The 19,802-nt window shown below is 39.7% G+C and overlaps 1 protein-coding gene across 1 annotated transcript in view; it reads left to right on the top strand.

Moving 5' to 3' along the window:
• ASB4 (ankyrin repeat and SOCS box containing 4) overlaps positions 1 to 17,342 on the top strand; it is a 59,956-nt gene extending 42,614 nt beyond the window's left edge. The window contains exons 4-5 of the mRNA XM_012757183.3: positions 13,930 to 14,043; positions 15,088 to 17,342. Coding sequence (XP_012612637.1) covers positions 13,930 to 14,043; positions 15,088 to 15,276 — 303 coding nt within the window. The 3' untranslated portion in view covers positions 15,277 to 17,342. The remainder of the gene's footprint in view (positions 1 to 13,929; positions 14,044 to 15,087) is intronic.
• The last annotated feature ends 2,460 nt before the right edge of the window (positions 17,343 to 19,802 follow it).

Here is a 19,802-nt window from a genome sequence, read left to right as displayed (position 1 = left end):
TTCTAAAAATTCAATTACCAAAAATCTGAGGAGTTTGAGGTATAGACCAGCTAACTAATGTTGGGGACATAGAAAACAAATTGACAGAAGTTTTACGGAATTCACAGCTAAATTGTACCTCCTACCTTGGTGGAATGTCAAGGACTCATCTGAAGTTCTGCAGGGTGACGGGTAGGTAGAAGAAAGGCTCCACAAAAGAATTTGAGGGTGTTGCAGTCAGCAGGGCAAATTCCAGATGGACAGCCTAGGGAACATTCTGAAGAACTTTTGATGGGTTCAGTGATTCCTATGATCTCATTAAGAAATTTTCTCTTGGTTGTCAGGGTTTTAGTGGAACATTAAGTAATATTTTTCCTTAAAATTACATGTAAAACTCAGAATGTCCTGGAACTTTATTTATTTTTTATTTATTTATTTATTTATTTATTTTTATTTTGGCTTAATTGAAGGACTAGGAATGTCCTGGAACTTTATAAATTTTTATAGAGAATTCCAATTCATTAAGGTGAGGAAGAATACAATAAAAAAAATAATAATGTTATAATGATATATTGATCCTTTGTTGAGCTCTAAATAGGCTTTATACAGATTATTTCATTTTATTTCTATAACAGCCTCTAAGGTAGGCACTGGCATTTTCCTCATTTAAGAGTTGAGAAAGCTAAAGCTAATACTGTTAAGATATTTTCTTGAAGTTACACAGAGTAGGTGGTTAAAGTTCACTCATTTGTTTATTTAACAAATATTTACTGAGCACCTACTATGTGCCAGGCACTATTGTATTTGCAATGAACCAAAGAAAGACCTTTATGGAAGACACTTTCCAGTGGGAGAGGGACAGAAAACCAATAAAACAGCAAAGAAACAAGTAAATATACTCCGATATACCAGGTATCTGGAGAAAAATAAAGCAGGACAAAGAAAATAAGGGAATGCTGGTTTTGCAGGGGTGTTTGTGTGTGTGCTATTTTATATAAATTGACTGGAGAAAATAAGGATGTGAAGGGACAAACCATATGAATACCTGATTGGGGGGAGAGGGTGGGGAGAACATTCCAGGTATAAGGAAAGCAGGTGCAAGGGTCCTGAGATATGAGAGGACTGAGCATCTTAGAAGGAGAGCAGGGAGGCCAGGGTGGCTAAAGTGGAGTGAGCAAGGGGGGACAGAGTCAGAGAGGTATGTATATATGTGGGTGGTTTGCAGATTATATACATGTAGCCTTGTAGGCTGTGGGAATGTCCTTGGTGTTTCACTCTGAATGAGAGAGGAAGTCATTGAAAGATTTCGAACCGGGAAATATAAAAATCTGACTTACATTCGAAAAGTGTCCATTTGATTGTCTTTTGGAGAACAACTCGGGTGGGAGGTGAGGGGCAGGTAAAGTTGCCATAATCCAGACAAGAGATGAGAGTGGATTGCACTCACGGTGGAAATGATGAAGGCGGTAAGAAGTGGTAAGATTCCGGTGTATTGTGAAGAGGGAGCCAATGAGTGTTGCTGATGGATTATTTGTGGACTGTGAGGAGAAGAGAGAAGTCGAGGAAATTTTTAAGACTTTTTTTTTGTTTAAGAAAGGCCATTTCCCAAGGTGAGGATGCTGCAGGAGGAGCTGGTTTAGAAGGAGCTCTGCTGTGTGTTGGGGATGTGAAGTGGGCGGATTGATACATAAATCTGGAATTCAGGGAAAGGTCCTGGCTAGAGATACAAATCTGGGAGTTCATTATGAATATTACATATAAAGCCATGAGGCCAGATGAGATCAACCAGAGTGAGAACATAGAAAGAGAAGAGAAGTGGCCAGAGGTCTGGGCCCTTCAGCTAGAGGTTGGGGAGATAAAAAGGAATCAGTAACAGAGACTGCAGAGAAATCTTGTGATAGGAGGAGAATTAAAATACAATGTTTTCCTGGAACCCAAGAGAGAATGAGTTTCAGAAAGGAGGGTGTGGAACAAACTGGATCAAATATACGGGACAATTCAAATAATGGGAGAGCTAAGAAGTTGGCTTTGGACTAGACAATATGGATTTTACTGGGAACCTTGACATGAGTTACTTTGATGGAATGGTGGTGAGAAAAGGTTGGTTGAAATGGGTCAAAAGAAATGGTGAAAATTGGAAGTAAAGACAGTGAAGGATTTTGAGTCATTTTCTTGTAATGGAGGAGTAGCTGGAAGAGAATGGTGGCTGATATTATAGTATGTTGGTTGGCTAATGGGAATGTTTCAGGAAAGGGATAAAATTTGATGTGGTGGTTACTGGAGTAACATCTTGATTTGGAAACAGAGGATGGGATCTACTGCATGAATGAAGGCTTTGATCTTAGTATTCCGGGCAGGTCATCCGTTGCAACAGGAGGGAGGGCAGCACCTGTGTGCCCAGACATAGGGATACTGCTAGTGTGTTGGTAGGAGTTTGTAGAAGGTCTTTGGCGATTGCTTCTATTTTTTTTTTAAGTGAACAATGAGAAGCAGAGAGGAAGTTTGAGGGCTTAAGGATGAAGTTGTCAGATGTTTATCCTGGGGAGTGAATGGGTTTGGGAAATGTAGTAGAAGTGCTACCTTTGATTTAGACTGAGGTCTGTCTGGCTCCAGAGCCTGCACTTTTAAATTTAGTGGCTTCCATTGCATTTTCTGATAACATATTACCCATGAAATGTGATTAAACTTAAAGGATCAAGACAAGAAGAGACCTGAGGAGGTCATTTTGTTTAATTCTCAAGTATCTAGGCAGAAATAGAACCCTTGTCCTATTTTTAAGTCTCCATGAAGGCAAATTCTTCAGCACCCTCTTCCTTGGGTATCTCTTTGATTTTGAAACACACTCCCCACCCGCCCCCATTCTTTCACTTTTTTATTTTTGTAAATTATCTAATCTAATCCTCTAGTTCTAATGACCTAGAATAGCTCATATGCATCTTCATAATAAATAAATAAATAAATAAATAAATAATCTTTACGTCTTGTATCAGTTTGTACCTAGGGCTTCTCTGTCCTCCTAAACCAAATTTTATATTTCTCCCAAATTTTTAGCTATTAATTATTTTTGCCACTGAATATTAGTCAAATATGTTGGAAAAGGCCAAGAATCATGAATGTTTGAACCTTATGTTTTCCCTATAAGTTTCAAGGAAAAATTGTTTCATAAATGGCCTGAAATAATATTCTGTGAAGTCTACCGTTGAGGGTTTCTGTTTGCCCTTAGCTGTATATTCTCACCTTCTTTGCATTTTTGAATTTTCAAATACTTTTTCACATTAAGTTTGGACTCACAGCATATTTTCATATCAGAACTGTTGTACATACTGCAGCCTTAGAAATAAGGTCAGTTAAAGCCTATGGAAAAGTCAACCACTTACATTAAAAGTCCAGTGATCCATAGCTTTTAGCCATGTATGTCTACTGCTTAGGCAGCATTCATTTTCCAAATCATACTCTGGCACCCTGGACTTGGCTGAAACAATAAACATTAACAACCTCTAAGGTGAACATTCAACCCAATATTTTAAATTACATATGACATTGTTTCTATTTTTATTTTTACCTGTGCTTTGTCCTCCGTAGCTCATTCATTCTAGATTTAGCCATGCTGTTCATGTCAGGAGTAAAGAAACATGAACTCTGGGATCATACAAACTTGAATCCTGACATGTAGCTAAGAGTGTGACTAAAACAATTACTGAAACTTCCCAAACCTCAGTTTCTTCCCCTCTGGAATGGGCATATGCTGTCTTTGTGCCTTGGCAATAATATTCAGATACACTCCTTCACCAGAAGGAAGTTAATCCTATGCTCATAGCATATCACGAGTATGCTGAAAGTCCAGAGGATAGTGCCAAACACTTCTTTCCTGTTCCTCTTGGGCCACTTTTAGTCCTTGCATAGTCTCTCTTCCCACTCCTCAATTCAGCCTCATCCTGCGTCTAGAAACATCTCTCCCTTGGTCTACTTCCATCTTTTTTTGTTATCCACATCTCGCTAGGTTCTGGTCATTCTTCATGGTGGAACCTCTAGAAGACAAATGATCTCTCTAGTGTGGCTCACTTCTCAATGCATACTCTGGTGCATATTTATGGTCTAAGGCTCCTTTCCATCCTGAGAAAGTTTGGAGAGACACACAGGGTATGAACATGCCAGGAAAACATGTTCTACCACTTTAGGAATAATGATGGCTGTCTTATAAGGTTGTTTTGAGAATTACACAAGATAGTATTTGAGAAGTGTTTAGCATGGTGCTTGGTGCATGATAACCATTAAAGAAATAATGACTATGACCATTTTTGTTGTTACACATCTGTTGAGCAGTAGAATCAGTGCTCTTGGGCCTAGTTTACCCAGAAGGACCTTCCCAACGAAGAGAGACAATGTATGTGTGTGAGTCATTGCCCAGAGACTAAATGTTGAGTTGTTTGCTGAAACTCACTGCTAGCTGACTGCATGAAATAGGTCTCTGTGAAAATAACTAAAAGACCCTCTACTTATTTCCTTTTAAGAGCCATATTACAGAGAATGGGCCTTCAAACAGAGTTTCCATTCTTTGACAAGAAGTCTTGCAAATGTGGGAGAGGTCACCAGGTCTTCTTTTGCAAAGGCAGTTCTCCAAGAGTTGTTAGTGGGGAGGGTAAAAACCATGGGTCTGAGTCCTGGCCTGGCCATTTATTTGCTGTATGATTTTTGAACAAGTCCCTCAATCACTCAGATCCCAAATTCCTCATCTGAAAAGTATAGGTAATAACATGAATATTTTTGGGATTGTCTGAGCAGTGAGTGAGTGAGGGGTGTCAGCCATGGAGTCCAGTGGTGGTAGTCAGTGTTTCCTTTCCTCCCTCCCAACAATGTGCTCTTGGTCCAGTGCAGGAGTCTCTCCTCCTGGCACTACTTGGTGGCTCCACTAGCCTGTAAAAGAGGCATGCAATTATGTGTGCCAAGAACGGTTTATCCATGGTTAGCATTTTCTTATTCAGTTTTGTTTGTTCCTCTGACTTCCTCTAGCTTGGCTGTATGCTAAAGAGATTTAAGATAGAGTTGGCTATTGCTACATGGTTGGTATTATAAACATTTTTGTTGCTACTCAACGGACTGTGTAAAAGAGCTGGCCCCTTTCCAAAGGAAAGCTAAAGAAAAACTATTCAATTTACTATGCAGATGCTTCAAAGTGATTTAGAACGACTAGTCCACAGCCCGACTTTCTAAAGAGAAAGTCATCTTTACGACAAGTAAATGACTGACTCATTTATCCAGAAGATAAAGTGATTTGTTCTCTTGTGGACGGGGAATTCAGTTTCCTTATTTACAAGGAACAAGGTCAGAGCTGAAGATACTTTCTTCCAAATACAAAGCAAATTTGTGGAGGGTGTATTTCACTGAAAGCCAATGTATAAATTACATAAGCAGGGGGGAAAAAAAGAATTATAGGGTATGCAATTGCTTTCCAGGGTACAAAAGGACATTTGATTTTTTTTCTCCCAGCATAATTCAGAAGGAAGCGACACTCCAGGGAGCCAAGATTGGGTTTTCTTATAGGGCAAGAAAGACATTTTTCTAGGGGAGGGAAAGGTAACATGAGGATTTGGGGAAAGTAAGGATGATTTCTGCCATTGAACAATGCTGTATGTGAAGCCCAGGGTGCAAGCAGTTCCCTTTGATCATCAAATACCTTTCTGCACACAAATATATCAATATATAAGGCTGGAGGTAGCTTTAGAATTTCTCTGTTGAAGTGGCTTACAGGTGGCATTTGGATTGGAAGAGTGGCAAGGAGACTTAAATCTGTTTTTTAGTAGGTCTTATATTCATCTATGCTTTTTGGAGGTGGACGATGATGGGAGATGTCTAAAGTTTCCTCCAGATGTCACCACTGCAGACAGAGCTTTTCTGTCCAGTTGTTCTTCCATGAAGGGGGAATAGAGACACCAGAGACCCGTGACAGTGAAGCTCACTGGGCTGCTTCTGTCTTCCAGGCCAGCAAAGTCAAAGAGGAGGAAGTGACTTCTCCTCTCGGGGTCCACACTAGTCGCTTGCCATTTGGTGTTCACATTCCTGGCAGTCAGCATATAGAGAGAGATGATTTAAGAGTTTGCTATGTCTTAGGGTCTTTTTGTTGTTGTTGCTGTTGTTGCCTGGTAAAACAAGTACTGAGGCCTGAAGGTGTGTCTAGCTGTCTTAGTTCTAGAAGAATCTGGAAGTGCCAGTGCAGAGAGCAGGGAAGCTGTCAGACTAAAAGGAGCCTTTCATGCTCTGAGAATCAGGTCCTCTGTCAGCAGAAAACTTAGCAGTCAGAGTGTCAGAGAAAACTAATGACAGCAGCAGGAGCCGTGGACTTTGTGCATCTAAAGACTGCAGCAAGTTGAGCTTTGGAACCACCTAATTCTTTTACCCTAATGAAAGGTGAGAAGTCATCTTCCTGTGATATATAGAAGTATTCCAGGTGCAAATTGAAGCACCAAATATGTGAAGTTAGGCTCTGCAACTGTGAATGTATTACATTCCTGTATCCATAACTTAGTTTGAACTGATTCTGAATAGGGGCTGAAGAATAGGATTGCCAGATAAAATCCTGAATGCTCAAGTTGAATCTGAATTTCAGATAAATAATAAGTACCTCTTAGTATAAGTGTGTCTCATGCAATATTTGGGACACACTTATATTAAAAATTACTTGTTCTCCATCTGAAATTCAAATTAACCAGGCAAACTACATTATTATTACTGGCTACATCTGGCAACCCTAGATGAGACGTAGGTAATATGTTGCAGAAGGAGAATAACGTTTAGCCACGTATGTTCTGCCTCCGTTTCTTTGTGTTCTCCGTGTTGGTGAGGAGGGAGAGGGAAGGAAAACCTAGGGACAAATCACCCATGGTACAAGTTTGGCTTTCAGGATGAGTGAGTGTGGCCTGGGAATTAATGCAGAGCATAGAGGTCTGTTTTCTGAGTGGACCACGTAAACTACGTGCAAACCTCAGGGTGAGCTTTCTGACTTCTCCATGCTTTTTGTTTCTATAATTCCCGAATAAGTACATTCTTGATCCAGGCCTTGGACTGGTTTCAGCTATCATCATCTCTGTTTTGGTAACTCATATATTTAAATGTTTATTTCGGATTCCTCAAGTGATCACCCACCTACTTCCCACCACGGATCATCCTTCCAGAAAGGCTGTGTGTGGAAGTCTTTTTAGGATGAATTCTATTTTCACATTAATTATTTAGCAGCTTTGTATCTTTGTATTTATAAGAGAATTCTTGGCAATTACAAAGCCCAGGGTTCAATTTCTTCATCTCCAAATTAGGAGGATTGGATAATGTCTAGGGTCCCTTGCACATCTAGCAGTGTATGATACTATGATGGTGGTTTATAACTGGTGTTCAAAGCATTAGTCAGCTGCAGATTTTGTTTGTCTCTTTTGCATACATCTACATATCTGCCTACGTATAAAGTCTACCTATCTACCATCCTCATCCTAGCTACAAAGAAAAGAGCAGCCCTATTTGCCTCAATTTTCCAAGATCAAGGTTTTGGAAAATTACCTGCCCACTCTAACAACCATCTATCCAGATAAAAGTCCTTCTAGGTTCACTTACTGTTGGTTCAGGGATGCTGAATCTTCAGAGGTTCCTTAGCAATGGATTCCCTGCTTACCCGCTTATGGGTTGATGATATAGGACTGCTTTCTGTTTGTTTGGTTGGACCTGGCTGAAAAAGCCATGGTCAACAGCACAACTTTGTGCTCTGTGCCCACAATATGTATGTGAATGGATGCTTTCATTAAACAAGTATTTATGCTGTGCTCATTTGGACCCAGCCACTGGACAGGATAATTCTTCATTGATTTGGAGCTTCATTATATACATTCGGGCTGTGAGGGCTGTGCCTGTGCTTTTTAAATATGAGAACAGTTCAAAGCAATTGTGGGCTGGAATTGGCTCATAGTAGCCCACAAGATGTTATTGTTAAATCATCAGGAACTTTAAGACCTAATTGTTAAATTGCAACTTCTTTTAAAAACTAAATTATATAAACTTAAAATGTGTAAGGCATCCTAAAAACAAAGGTAATAAAATATTAAGAACGTATTACTTCCTAATTATTTTCTCTGTACTTCCTAATTATTATACTCCATAGATTTGTGCTCCTGTTAGTTGCATCTGTTGTCTGTATGGTGGCAATACTATATGATGCCGTGTCACAGCCAGTCTCTTCCCAACCACACTTCAGTAGCTTGAAATAGGCCATGATGGGAGTATTTACACCACAGAAATCAGCAAATGCTACTAAGCAGGCCTGGATTTATTGTTTTCTTGATATGTAGACTTAAGAAATTAGTGGAGAAAATGTCACTAATGCAGATTAAACATAAAAATGTGCAGCATATCGTGTCTGTAGCTCTTACATTGTGAAGAGCACAAAATTTGAGGAAATATGCTTTGAAAACTATTATGTCAACAAAAAAGTCACTCATCTTTGATAAACAAGTCAAGTTCCAACATATGTCTTCCTTTTTTCACTTTTATCTTACTCTTTAGCGTAATAAAACTATCAACCAGCATTCACATAGGAGCTATAATACATTACATCTGCTCCTCAATTGCAGACACAGGTTGGTTGTGAATACAAGTCAATACTATAAATTGATACAAAAATCAATGAAAGCATTCTGTGAGAACCAATTGATTATAGAATGGAAAATAAAAAGTATTCAATATTTTTATTATTTGTAAATTGTGGGGTATACATTATTCATATAAGTAAAATTTATAATAAACTTATATACATATAAATATACATATAACTTTTTCCCAGAATGTCAGTTACTGACATTTTCCAACACACCACTGACTCAAATACCTGCTTCCTCCTAGCGGAGGCCCTCTGGTTGGCTTGTTTGCCAGGGTTGATGTGGTCCTCCATGAGGCCATGACTCCTGATTTGAAACTGTGCTCTAGAAAATTCTTAAAACTCTTTTTTTTTTTTTTTTTTTTGGTAATCCTCACTGTGATGCCCCTGCTTCATTTCACTATATCTTGTTGTACTAATTCCCATTGTGTTTGGGCCGTTGGACCTGGGTTTTGATGTACTATTTAGAGGACTGTCATTTTCTTCATCTAATGTTTTCATGAGGAAAGTTTTACTGAAATAACCCCCCCACCACCCGCTGTCCCCTTCTCATCTCACTTAACAGATTGTGATGAGTTGGGAAGAGGAACTGAGTTTGCTTGCTTCACCTTGGGCCTAGAGGATGTACTTAAATTCTTTGCTCATCTGTGTGGCTAACTTCCAGGAACCAGCCCTATCTGCCAGAGGGAAGCCTGCAGTTTGGGGATGTAAATTTAATTTGAGGGTAGGGTGTAAGAAGCTCCATGTGTCCCGTAACTAAACATACTATATGTAATTTGTAAAGATGACATTCTGATCTCTGATTGTCATCTTCATTTTATTTTTAATGGGTTTAAAACTCAGGAGGGAAAGTTATTTATTGGACTTCTAAAACGCCACATGCTATCACACCAAGAGTCTTAAAGATGAGGCGGGTCAGCCCTAGTTTCAGCTGCCCGTCCATCCCCCATTGATTGCCTGCAATCTGGTTGTGAGCTGCTTTGGTCTACTCAACTGCTGCTAATCTTACCTTCTAATCAAATCTGGTGGTATTTAATTTGTCTTCATATCTCTGATCTTCATAGCCCTGGTGAGAATCCCACTTTGCGTACTTTTCATTTGATGTCTTGTATTCTGACATGTCTGGTTTTCTTTTGATTTTGGAGTCATGGAGACCTGAGTTTGAATCCTGGCTCTATCATTTACTAGCTAAATGACCCAGAATTTAAATTTCCTTAGCCTTTGATCTTAAATCTGTGAAATGGGGATAATTATAGGATCAACATCATAGGGTTGTTTGAAGATGAAGCAAGCTTAAATTATGTGATGATTTAGCACAGTTCCTCACATAATAAATCCTCAAAAAAAATGGTAGCTATTTTTTTCCCCTTCTTCTTCTCTCCTGCCTGTTAGGATTTCTGAAGCTGTTAAGCCGTGATCCTCTACCTTGCCCATTGATACCCATTTAGAGGACTACTGAGCCTCATAGTTTTAACCAGCACACACTTTGAGGGTGCACAAATCTCTCCATCTTCACCTTCTCATTGGAGCATCTTGTCATGTACATTTTTGACTGACACTAAGACTCTGCAGATGAAACATCTTCCTGCTCATTATCTGCCCATTCCCAAATTAGTATTCCCTTCCAAGTTCCTCATTTCTATCAGTGGGACCCCTATTTGTCCTTGATCTCTGTCTTCAAAGTTGTGTTCTTTTCTCCTCATGTCTGATTAGTATCACGCCTCGCTATTCCTGCTCACAGCTGCAGGTGCCTTCGTTCCCAGGACTGGCGCTGACACTAGCTGAGAAGCCAGCTGGTACGCTCCCCTGCAGCCTCCTCACTGCTCTGTGCCCTTGATGTGCTCGGTTTCTCCTTTGTGCTTTTGCTCATGGTGCTCAAGGGACACTTGATGATCTTCAAGTTAGTCTTTTATTATTTACTGACTTATATTGCTCTCTAACTCTTTGAAACATCTATGTCTTTTCTCTTCAAAGTAGGTTATAAACTCCTTGATGACAAAAAACAGGTCATAAACTCAGAATTACTGTCATTGTACTAAACACAATGCTCAATAAAGGCTTCCTAATGGAATGAGTTGATTGAATACAACCCCCTCTGTTAAGAATATATAATGGCCTCTTGTTGCATGTCAAGTCAATCCCAAGCTCCTTCGCACTGGTGTTGCAGGTGCAATGCCAGCTGCCTCATTCTTACCTGCTCTTACATTTAGTTCTTTCCTGATATGGGCCCTCCATTCAGGTTGATCTCTTTACAGCACACACACACACACACACACACACACACACACGCACGCACTCACTCACACATACTTACTTAGCTGGTTATTAAGATGATAATCTTTTTGTCTCTGTTTTACCTGTGATCCTAAGACTTAATACCCTGCATGGAAAAATGCAATGCTGGACCACCTACGAAGAACTAGTAAAGGAAGTAGAGAAAACCAGTTTTGTGATCTTTTGCTCAAATAGGTTAAGGTCGAGATGGCCTGGGAAATCGAGAAGAAAAATTTTTTGGAGAAAGTTGTGTAAGTGCAGAGGCATGCCTCCCCTCTAATGGGGGCTTTGTTCTCATTTCACACCCAATGATGGGAACTTTAGGAGGACTCGGAAGAGGGCTGGATTTACATCATCTGAAGTTTCAGGGGGGAAATGGGACTGATTTGGAACTTATGATGAGAAAATTTAAAGGAGCAGGTCTGTGGCTGGAGCTGCTTGTCTGGCTGCAAAAGAAAGAAAGGTGACTAAACTGGGAGTCAGGAGTGCTTTTCATTGATGATGGGACAGAGGTGCAGGTTCCCATGGACCATTTGTGGGTCACATTGGAGAGCCAGCTGGGTCAGGTTTAAATGAAACTAGACCACATACAAAGGACTTTCTGAAATAGGGTGATTTTGGCAGAAAGGAGGTGGAGGTGCTTTGGTGGACACAGAAGATTTAGGGGAGGTGGGAGGGTTGTAAAAGACCAATCTGGGCCGGGCGTGGTGGCTCACGCTTGTAATCCTAGCAGTCTGGGAGACCGAGGCAGGAGGATCGCTCAAGGTCAGGAGTTTGAAACCAGCCTAAGCAAGAGCGAGACCCTGTCTCTACAAAAAAAAAATAGAAAGAAATTAATTGCACTACTAAAAATATATAGAAAAAATTAACCAGGCATGGTGGCGCATGCCTGTAGTCCCAGCTACTCGGGAGGCTGAGGCAGAAGGATTGCTTGAGCCTGGGAGTTTGAGGTTGCTGTGAGCTAGGCTGATGCCATAGCACTCTAGCCCAGCAACAGAGTGAGACTCTGTCTCAAAAAAAACAACAACAACAACAACAACAAAAAACAAAGAAAGACCAATCTGAAGAGGAGCATTGCCCATATCAATAATGTTGGGTGTTCCAAATTGGGGGAACAAATGGTGTTGGCCAGGTTGCCCACATCTGCCAGGCTGACTACAAATTTAGGGGTGCCCACAACTCCCTCCCTGATAATATGTTAGAATGACTTGCAGAACACTGGAAAGCGTATCACTTACTGGCCCTGGTTTGCTGGCTTATTATAAAGGAAGCACACAACTCAGGAACAGTCAAATGGAAGAGAAGCATGGGGCAAGGTCTCAGAAAGGGTGGCAGAGAGCTGCCATGCCCCCTCCATGCACACCACCTTTCCAGCACTTGACAGAAGCCCCCCAAATCCCATCATTTGGGGATTTTTATGTCATTATACTGGTATGATAGATTAAATCATTGGCCACTGGTGATTGAACTCAATCTCCAGTTCTTCTCCTCTCCCTGGAGGTGGGGGTGATGCTGCTGGAAGTTCCAATCCTCTAACCAGGGCTTGGTCTTTCTGGCTGAAAGGGGCTTGTTAAGTAAAAACCAAAGATGCTCTTATCACTCAGGATATTCCAAAGGTTTCAGGAGTTCAGTACCAGGAACTGGGCACAACTGCTTTCCCACTGTGGGCTTCCAGCCTCTAGCAGGCCTACAGGAAAGGGGAATGCTTTGCTTTAAATAACACTTGAAGTTTCAACTCTTCAGTTAAAATGAACATTTTTATTATTATTTATTGTGGTCAGAATGACTGGAGGACTTTTTATTATTAAAAATGATGTAGAAACAGGTATGGGTCCCACCTGCCATATTATGCCAGCAGTGGAAAAGAAGTAATCTAAGGAGCAGGTTTGTGTGGACAGGAAGGAGAAAGGGAAGAAAAATGTTGTTGTTCCCCTTGAAGTACCTGTCTTTCAGCATAATTGTTACATGTTCTGATGTGGACAGGTGCATGAGTGCATGTGGGCAGGCGCAGGGCACACTCACACCACCTTGGAACTAAGTCACACTCATCTCAAGAAAATCCCAAGAAATCAAGAAATCTTCCCTGACTAGCCCCAACCCACACAGCTCTCCCTCTTGGAATATCTAAAGTTCCTATTTTTAAAACCATATAAAGTAACACTTAAATATACAGAATACACTTAAATATTGGTCTTACTTCATGTATGTGTTTTTGCCTCTTATTGTTGTGCTAAGCCTTTCATGAGATACCAGTGTGTTTTATTTTTGGCTATTTATTATATATTCTCACACTTGTACCCTAATAAACACTGCTTGATTAATCAATCAGGTAGGTTTGAACTCCGTGGCGACATCAAAAGTTGGTTCAGTGTATGAACATCCAGTTTGGTCTGAAATCTAAGGCTAAATCTTTCTGTCTCCTGAGGGAAACGTTGGCCTTCTTAACTCAACGTGCCAGTATTTGAGGTTAGACAATGAACTATTGAACAGAGAGTGCAGGTGAAATAATTAAATTTCGTGTCATCTTTTATGTGTTGATGAAAGTTAAAATACCAACCAGTGTGGTTTGGTGTGTGACTCAGTGCTCTTCAAGCATTGGACCGGGAAGGTATTGGTGGTCAACTTGCATGTTACTCTGTAGCTCTCGTGGACACCAGTAGAACTAAGTTCTTCTACTAACATTCAGTGTTTTGATAATGAAATTTTCTGTAGAGTTAGACGAGTTTCCCAGGGAGCTGGAAGTGTATTCTGTGGCCAGCTTCTCTCTAAATTGCTTCAGTTATGGGCAGGGAAGGGAATTCTTCTTTGTCTGCGTCTCTTTTTTTCTTGCTCCTGGAAAATGAAGGAAGTTGGTCTGATTTTATTAATCTGCCCATCTACCATGGTGGCAGCATGTTTGAATACTCAAAGGCCTGAGACATCTCAAAAACATTCTAGGGTTCCAGGGACTGTAATAGGTTGGCAAATCCTTGATGTCTCTGTGAGCCGAATGAGTAAACCACATGCATGCGTTGAATAAATGCAACTCTCTTGTTCCTCTACAGGTGATTCAGGCCTGCCATTCTTGTCCGAAAGCAATCGAAGTTGTAGTCAATGCCTATGAACACATCAGGTGGAACATAAAGTGGAGAAGAGCTATCCCCGATGACGACTTGGAGGTAAATCATCAGTTCGCTTCCTATGGTTTTCACTGTCAAGTATTCCCAGCCTACAACAGAAGTGCAGAAAATTCTAATTTAAAAAATTTGTTTTGAGAATGCTTTTAAAGCCTACTCAAATGCAATGAGACAAAAAGTTACGAAATGCAGGTGCAAGACTAAATAGCTCCATCAAAAACGTGGCATTAGAAAACATTTTGGGGAATTTCTCCATTTGAGGGCAAGTTGAATAAGTTTATAAAGATGGCAACTTTACCTTCTTTCCATCAATTTAGATGAGTTAAATGATAATATCTAGTATTGCTCCTAGAGCATTTTTACTGGAAGATGAAAGTGTTTTCCATGGATTATTTCATTCACTTTTAAGTATCCCGAAGAGCTTATTAGACAGGAAACAATATTAAAAACCCTGTCTCGGGTCATTCAGGAAGCCATCGGCAGAGGCACGTCCTCACTTGTGGACTTACGGACTTTGCTGCCTTTGTAAGCCAGTCCTTCCCACTGAGCACCCTGTTCTTGGTTTAAGAAGTCAAAGGCTGTCTCCATCACATGGAGAGGTATCAGGCAGAGTGCAAAGTTCACTGGGCTTGGAGTTCCCTGCCTTAGGTGCAATCTCATTCTGCTACTTATTAGCTATGTTAACCTTTAAAAGTTGCTTAACCTGACTGAGCTTCATTAATCCTCCATTTTCACTAAATATCTGAATATATGGGTCACACCAGGCACATAACGGGGGTACAATAATATTTACTCTATTTTAAAATTGTTATTTTGGACTGGTGCAGGCAGTTCACACAGTATATTTTATCTCATTTCCTGGGTTCTGAGTTATAGGATATTATCTTCCCCTCTTCTATCTCCTTGTATACCACCTCCTCACCACCCCCATTTCAACTTCCTGTATAATTTTGTCTCCCATCAGAGACCCTAGAAAGCTGCCATTGTGTGTAGGGTAGTAGGGGCTGGAATGCATCATTGTTGATTTTTATTGACGTAAACTGTGGGGACCTTTCTAACTTTCACTTGTCTCGCCTTCCTTTTCAGAAATACTGGGATTTTTACCACTCTCTCTTCACTGTGTGCTGCAACTCTCCAAGGACTCTCATGCATTTATCGAGATGTGCCATTAGAAAAGCGTTACACAACAGATGCCACAGAGCAATTCCTTTGCTTTCTCTCCCATTGTCATTGAAAAAGTACTTGCTTTTAGAGCCAGAGGGAATCATTTATTAAGCCTTATGAGACAGCAGTTCCCAATCCTAGATATTTAAGTGGACTCGCTGGGTAGACACAGTTTGCATAAATAAAATGGTACTTGGGCTGATTATAACACTTCGGGGATTTCAAAACACTTTACAAACACTATGTCATTAATCCTAGGATATCATGGTGAGTGGAAATAAACAAGGAATAAAGTTAAGGAATTTTCAAAGACAAGAGTGTACCCAGAAGGAACTGTGATATAACAGTGATAACTAACATGTGTAGTGCTCTTTAGGTATCAGATACATTTTTGTAAAACTTTTCAAATATTAATTCTCTCATCGGAAGTGGGACCCAGGTTTTCTGACAACCAATCTCCTTCTCTACCTTCTCAGTAGTAAGTTTACATGATCGTTCAATTCCCAATAGAGCAGACTTTGTGATTGGCCTCAAACTTGGTGTCTTCTCCCCATTACCACTTAGCAGTAATTACTGTTGTTGCTGGTTTTGCAAACTCCTATTCCCCAAACCAATGCCCCCAACTTATTTTACTGAAGAAAGCACATGAGCACAGTCAAAACAAGGAGATCTTTGAGTCAAATTAGAAATGAAAGAGGAAGACCAGTCCACTTAATAGTCAAGGTTGGACATTTTAATGCACATTATTGAGCCAGAGAGTGGAGGTGACAGTGAGTCCCAGGTGACTCCTGCCCTCCTAGATCTCACCATTTAGCAGAGGATCCGGGAATACAGGCGGGACATTTGCAATATAAAGTGCTGGGGCAAGAGTACAGGTGTAGATTCATTTTTAGTGCTTGCTTTGCAAAGTTGTGTTTCTGACATGAAGTGTGGTTTTTCTTTTACGAATGAAGATAAGGAATGAAGGGATTGGGTAAAAAGTAGAAGGATCTCCTGCTTTTGTTAAGGTAAATGTATTTACTTTAAGATTCTCTGAACTTCTAGACACTGTTGCATTTTAGTACGGTTTCCTGTTTAGTGCTTTCCACGACTCCCTGAGAAAAATATTGCACATTCAGTATCATCCATGTGGCAAGGATGTTTAGGAAAATGGGTGAAAAAGTGTGTGAAGAGAAAAACTTAGTGACTTACTTTGTTTTTTTTGTGTAACACACTGACATTTCAGAGCGTTTTGAGTAAAAGATAAGGAGAACTTTGCTAGTGATGGCTGGCTACAGAAAGTAAACAGAAAGACTCTTTGAAAAATGGTAAAAGTTTGAAGAACTTGGAATGATAAGTGTGTTAACCAGGCTTGCTAGTTAGTGGCTTGCAGAAAGAGAAATGTAGGTGATTAACCTCTGGGCTTTATGGTTTACGAGGCCAAATTTGCTTCACTTTCTTTGTTCATGCTAATCACTTTTAGGTAAGCTGCCCCTTAGCATGGCTTTTTAGAGGTTAAAGCAGAAGTAATTTAGTGCACAAATCTATTTGCTAGTTGTGAGCAGGCTTCCTTTATTTGTGTGGTCCTCCACCATATTTAACCTTGGATGCTTCTGTGTTGAATAGAGATAATGTTAAATATTCCACTAAGCTGTCACCTAGACTATGCTTCTAAACTGATTCTCTTGCTCCTAGTGTTGCATAGGAAAAATCGTAGGTAGATAACAATAATCTTTTTGAAGCATTAGTATTACGCAGATCTATTTTTGGTGAAAATACTTTGTGCTAAAACAAGATCTATATCATGGCGCTGAATGCTAAATTTATATGCATAACATATAAAGCTCAATCTTCAAAAAATGGTTTGCTTGTAGTGAGTGCTATGAGAACGCACCCTAGGAACACTCACAGGGCTGCTTGCTGTCTTACTCCTTCAGGAATATTCTGGCAGAAAAGTCTGTGATACACTCATTGACTTGAGGCAAGTACAGCTAACTGATGCTGACGACAAAGGCAGACAATGTTCCTTGCAAGGGGAAGTTAAAAACTTTTCTGAATCGGCTTGCTTCTGCTTAAACATGTGTATTAACCTAGCATAAGATACATGGCTACTTGTTTTGAATCGTGTATTTGTGGATTTAAAGTGACTTTTCCTCCCCTTTCAACTTGTATTTGGAGAACTTAAATAAAGCTCTTCTGTTCCCTTTCATCTTTGTGAGTTATTTATTCTTTTCTCTAACTCAACTTTGACTTTCAAGCAATCGCACCGAAGACCTCTACATGTGTCATTGCTTTCTTCAACATTTAGGAAGAAAACAAGAATGAGGAATTGGGCCCACAAATAAATAATGTTTTCAAAAGAAAGTAAACGGGAAATGTGGCTCAAACCCAAATACAATGCAGGAAATTTCTATAGGAACAAGAGTGCTTTTTTAATAATAGAGAAGTTGTACTGAATCATCTCTTCCGCCTCTCACCCTGTCTGTTATCCTGGGGTTTTTCATTTCCCTTCATTCTCACTGTCCACTAAACCCTGGGCCAAGCTGTAGAGGAAATTGTATCCTTGTGATGCCTTTGTTACTTTCTGGGAGGACTTTTTGTAAATAGACATCTACTGTCTTGGAGAAAAAAAACAATTTCTCTTCTGTAAGTTACATGAGAGGAAGAATATTTGGTAAGAGGGAGAGACCACCTATCTACTTTTCTCTCCTTCTTAGGAACTAGACACATTTGTGCTCTATTTTCTAATCATCAAGTGTTACATCTCTACTTTGTCCTTTCATTCTGAACTCAGTGGGTCCTGATAAAAACACAGTAGTTGAACGATGATTGTAAGGATAAGAAAAGTAACAGACAATTTGCAGTGCGTTATCAATGTTGGAAAAGACAGCTGAGCCTTATATTTTTATTACTCATCTGATTGTGAAGAACTAACACATTTCTAAGTTGATATGATTTCAAAACTTTTAAAAACGAATCCAACTAGTCACCCATTTTCTTTGAAATGCAAGCAGCGTAGATAGTGTCTGGGGAAGGCATGCATCACTTTCTTTAGGAGGATAAGCAGGTGCACTACGGTTAGAAGTTCAGAGGTTTTCCTCTAGTGTTTCTCTGTCTGGGTTCATATCCTGGCTTCCCCCTTTATTTACTCATAATCTAGGAAAAATGAGACATCTTCTCCATGCTTTGGTTTCTTCATTTGTAAAATAGGAATAATAATGATATCTACCTCATAGGACTTTTATAGGATTGCTTTGGGGGTTACCTTAAAGCACATAGAACAAACCATGACACTCAGGAAGCATTTTATTATCATCATTATTATTATCCTTGTTATTGTCCTAATCATTATAATTTAGGGATAGCTTTCTACCAGTGGGGTCATATATCCTTAGAGTGAGGCTATTGCTGTAGGTGACTCATGGTGGATTTCTGTTCACTTTGGGAACTACAGGGTGAGTTCCTACTATGTGCTAGGCACCTTGATGACAGCGGGAAACCAATGGGAGATGGAGACCAACCAGGTCCCTGGCCTTCCTGGACTTTTTTGAGGTGGAGAGAGGGGATGGAAATGACATTGATGTGGAGGATTAGGAAACAAGCAAATTGATTCATTTTTGACAGCTTGTCTTCCTGTAAGTAGGTTTATCAAAGATATGAAGACTCCTTTCATTATTTTGTTAAGGCTGTCGGGGGTCACTTCAAAGATTATCATGTGAACAGAGCTGGTTGCTCAGCTGTTTCCATCTTCAATAAGAGAGTAGGAGGAGATTAACTTTGTAGCAGGAGTATAGATTGGCAATGAGATTTCTAGCAGTGAGAGAGGGTTGGAGAATTTCCTTTATTTATTCTTTCACTTGCAGGAATTTGTTCAGTTATTAGTGCCCATGCAATTCTGCGTCGAATGTAGAAGAAGAAGGGGAGTGTTGTTACCAAGTTATTGTCAAAAGATTCACTTTTAGTAGCTCCAGGTTTTTGTTTGTTGTTACTTAGAAATAAGAATAAAAAAGTATACTTTAAAAAAATTATAATAGATACTATCTAACTGAGCTATTTTTCTGATGGCCTGACACAAAATGGTTGATTAGAAATAATTGTCTATGCCTTTGGACTCTAGAATGAGAAAAAAAAAAAAAAGAAACAATTTTCAGAAGCTATATTTCAGTGACAAATTGCCTTATTTGTATATTTGGTCATATTTGCCACCAATGAGAAACAATGCATGAAATACACAAAAACATCTCTCCAAAACAGTTGCTCTTCATTTTCCTTTTTTAAAAAGTAACACTAAGTGATTTAGGAGTGCTTAAATTTCATCTTTACTAATTGTTTTCCTCAGATAAAAGTATGACTCAATGATGTTGGATAACAATTATGCATATATATGTTAGCCTAGCTAGAGAAATAGCCAGCTCCTATTTTCTAAATTAAAGACACTCCTGGATTAGTTTTTAGTGCTTATCAAGCAGGGAAGAATTGACACAACAGAACTATCATCACAGAGGATGGGAGGTGATCTTAGATCTAGAAGATAAAAATTGGAAGCCTTTCCAAGATCCAGGAGTCCGGATACTGTCTACTCAGACCCCGTGGAAAACACTCACTCCCTTCCCTGTTACAGATTTGGTGCAACCTGAGAGTCAGTATTTGATTCATAT

The sequence above is a fragment of the Microcebus murinus genome, chromosome 9, assembly GCF_040939455.1.
Source record: "Microcebus murinus isolate Inina chromosome 9, M.murinus_Inina_mat1.0, whole genome shotgun sequence".
NCBI classification, from domain to species: domain Eukaryota; kingdom Metazoa; phylum Chordata; class Mammalia; order Primates; family Cheirogaleidae; genus Microcebus; species Microcebus murinus.
Note: the sequence above shows the minus strand (reverse complement) of the source record. Positions and strands in the feature narration are given on the sequence as shown.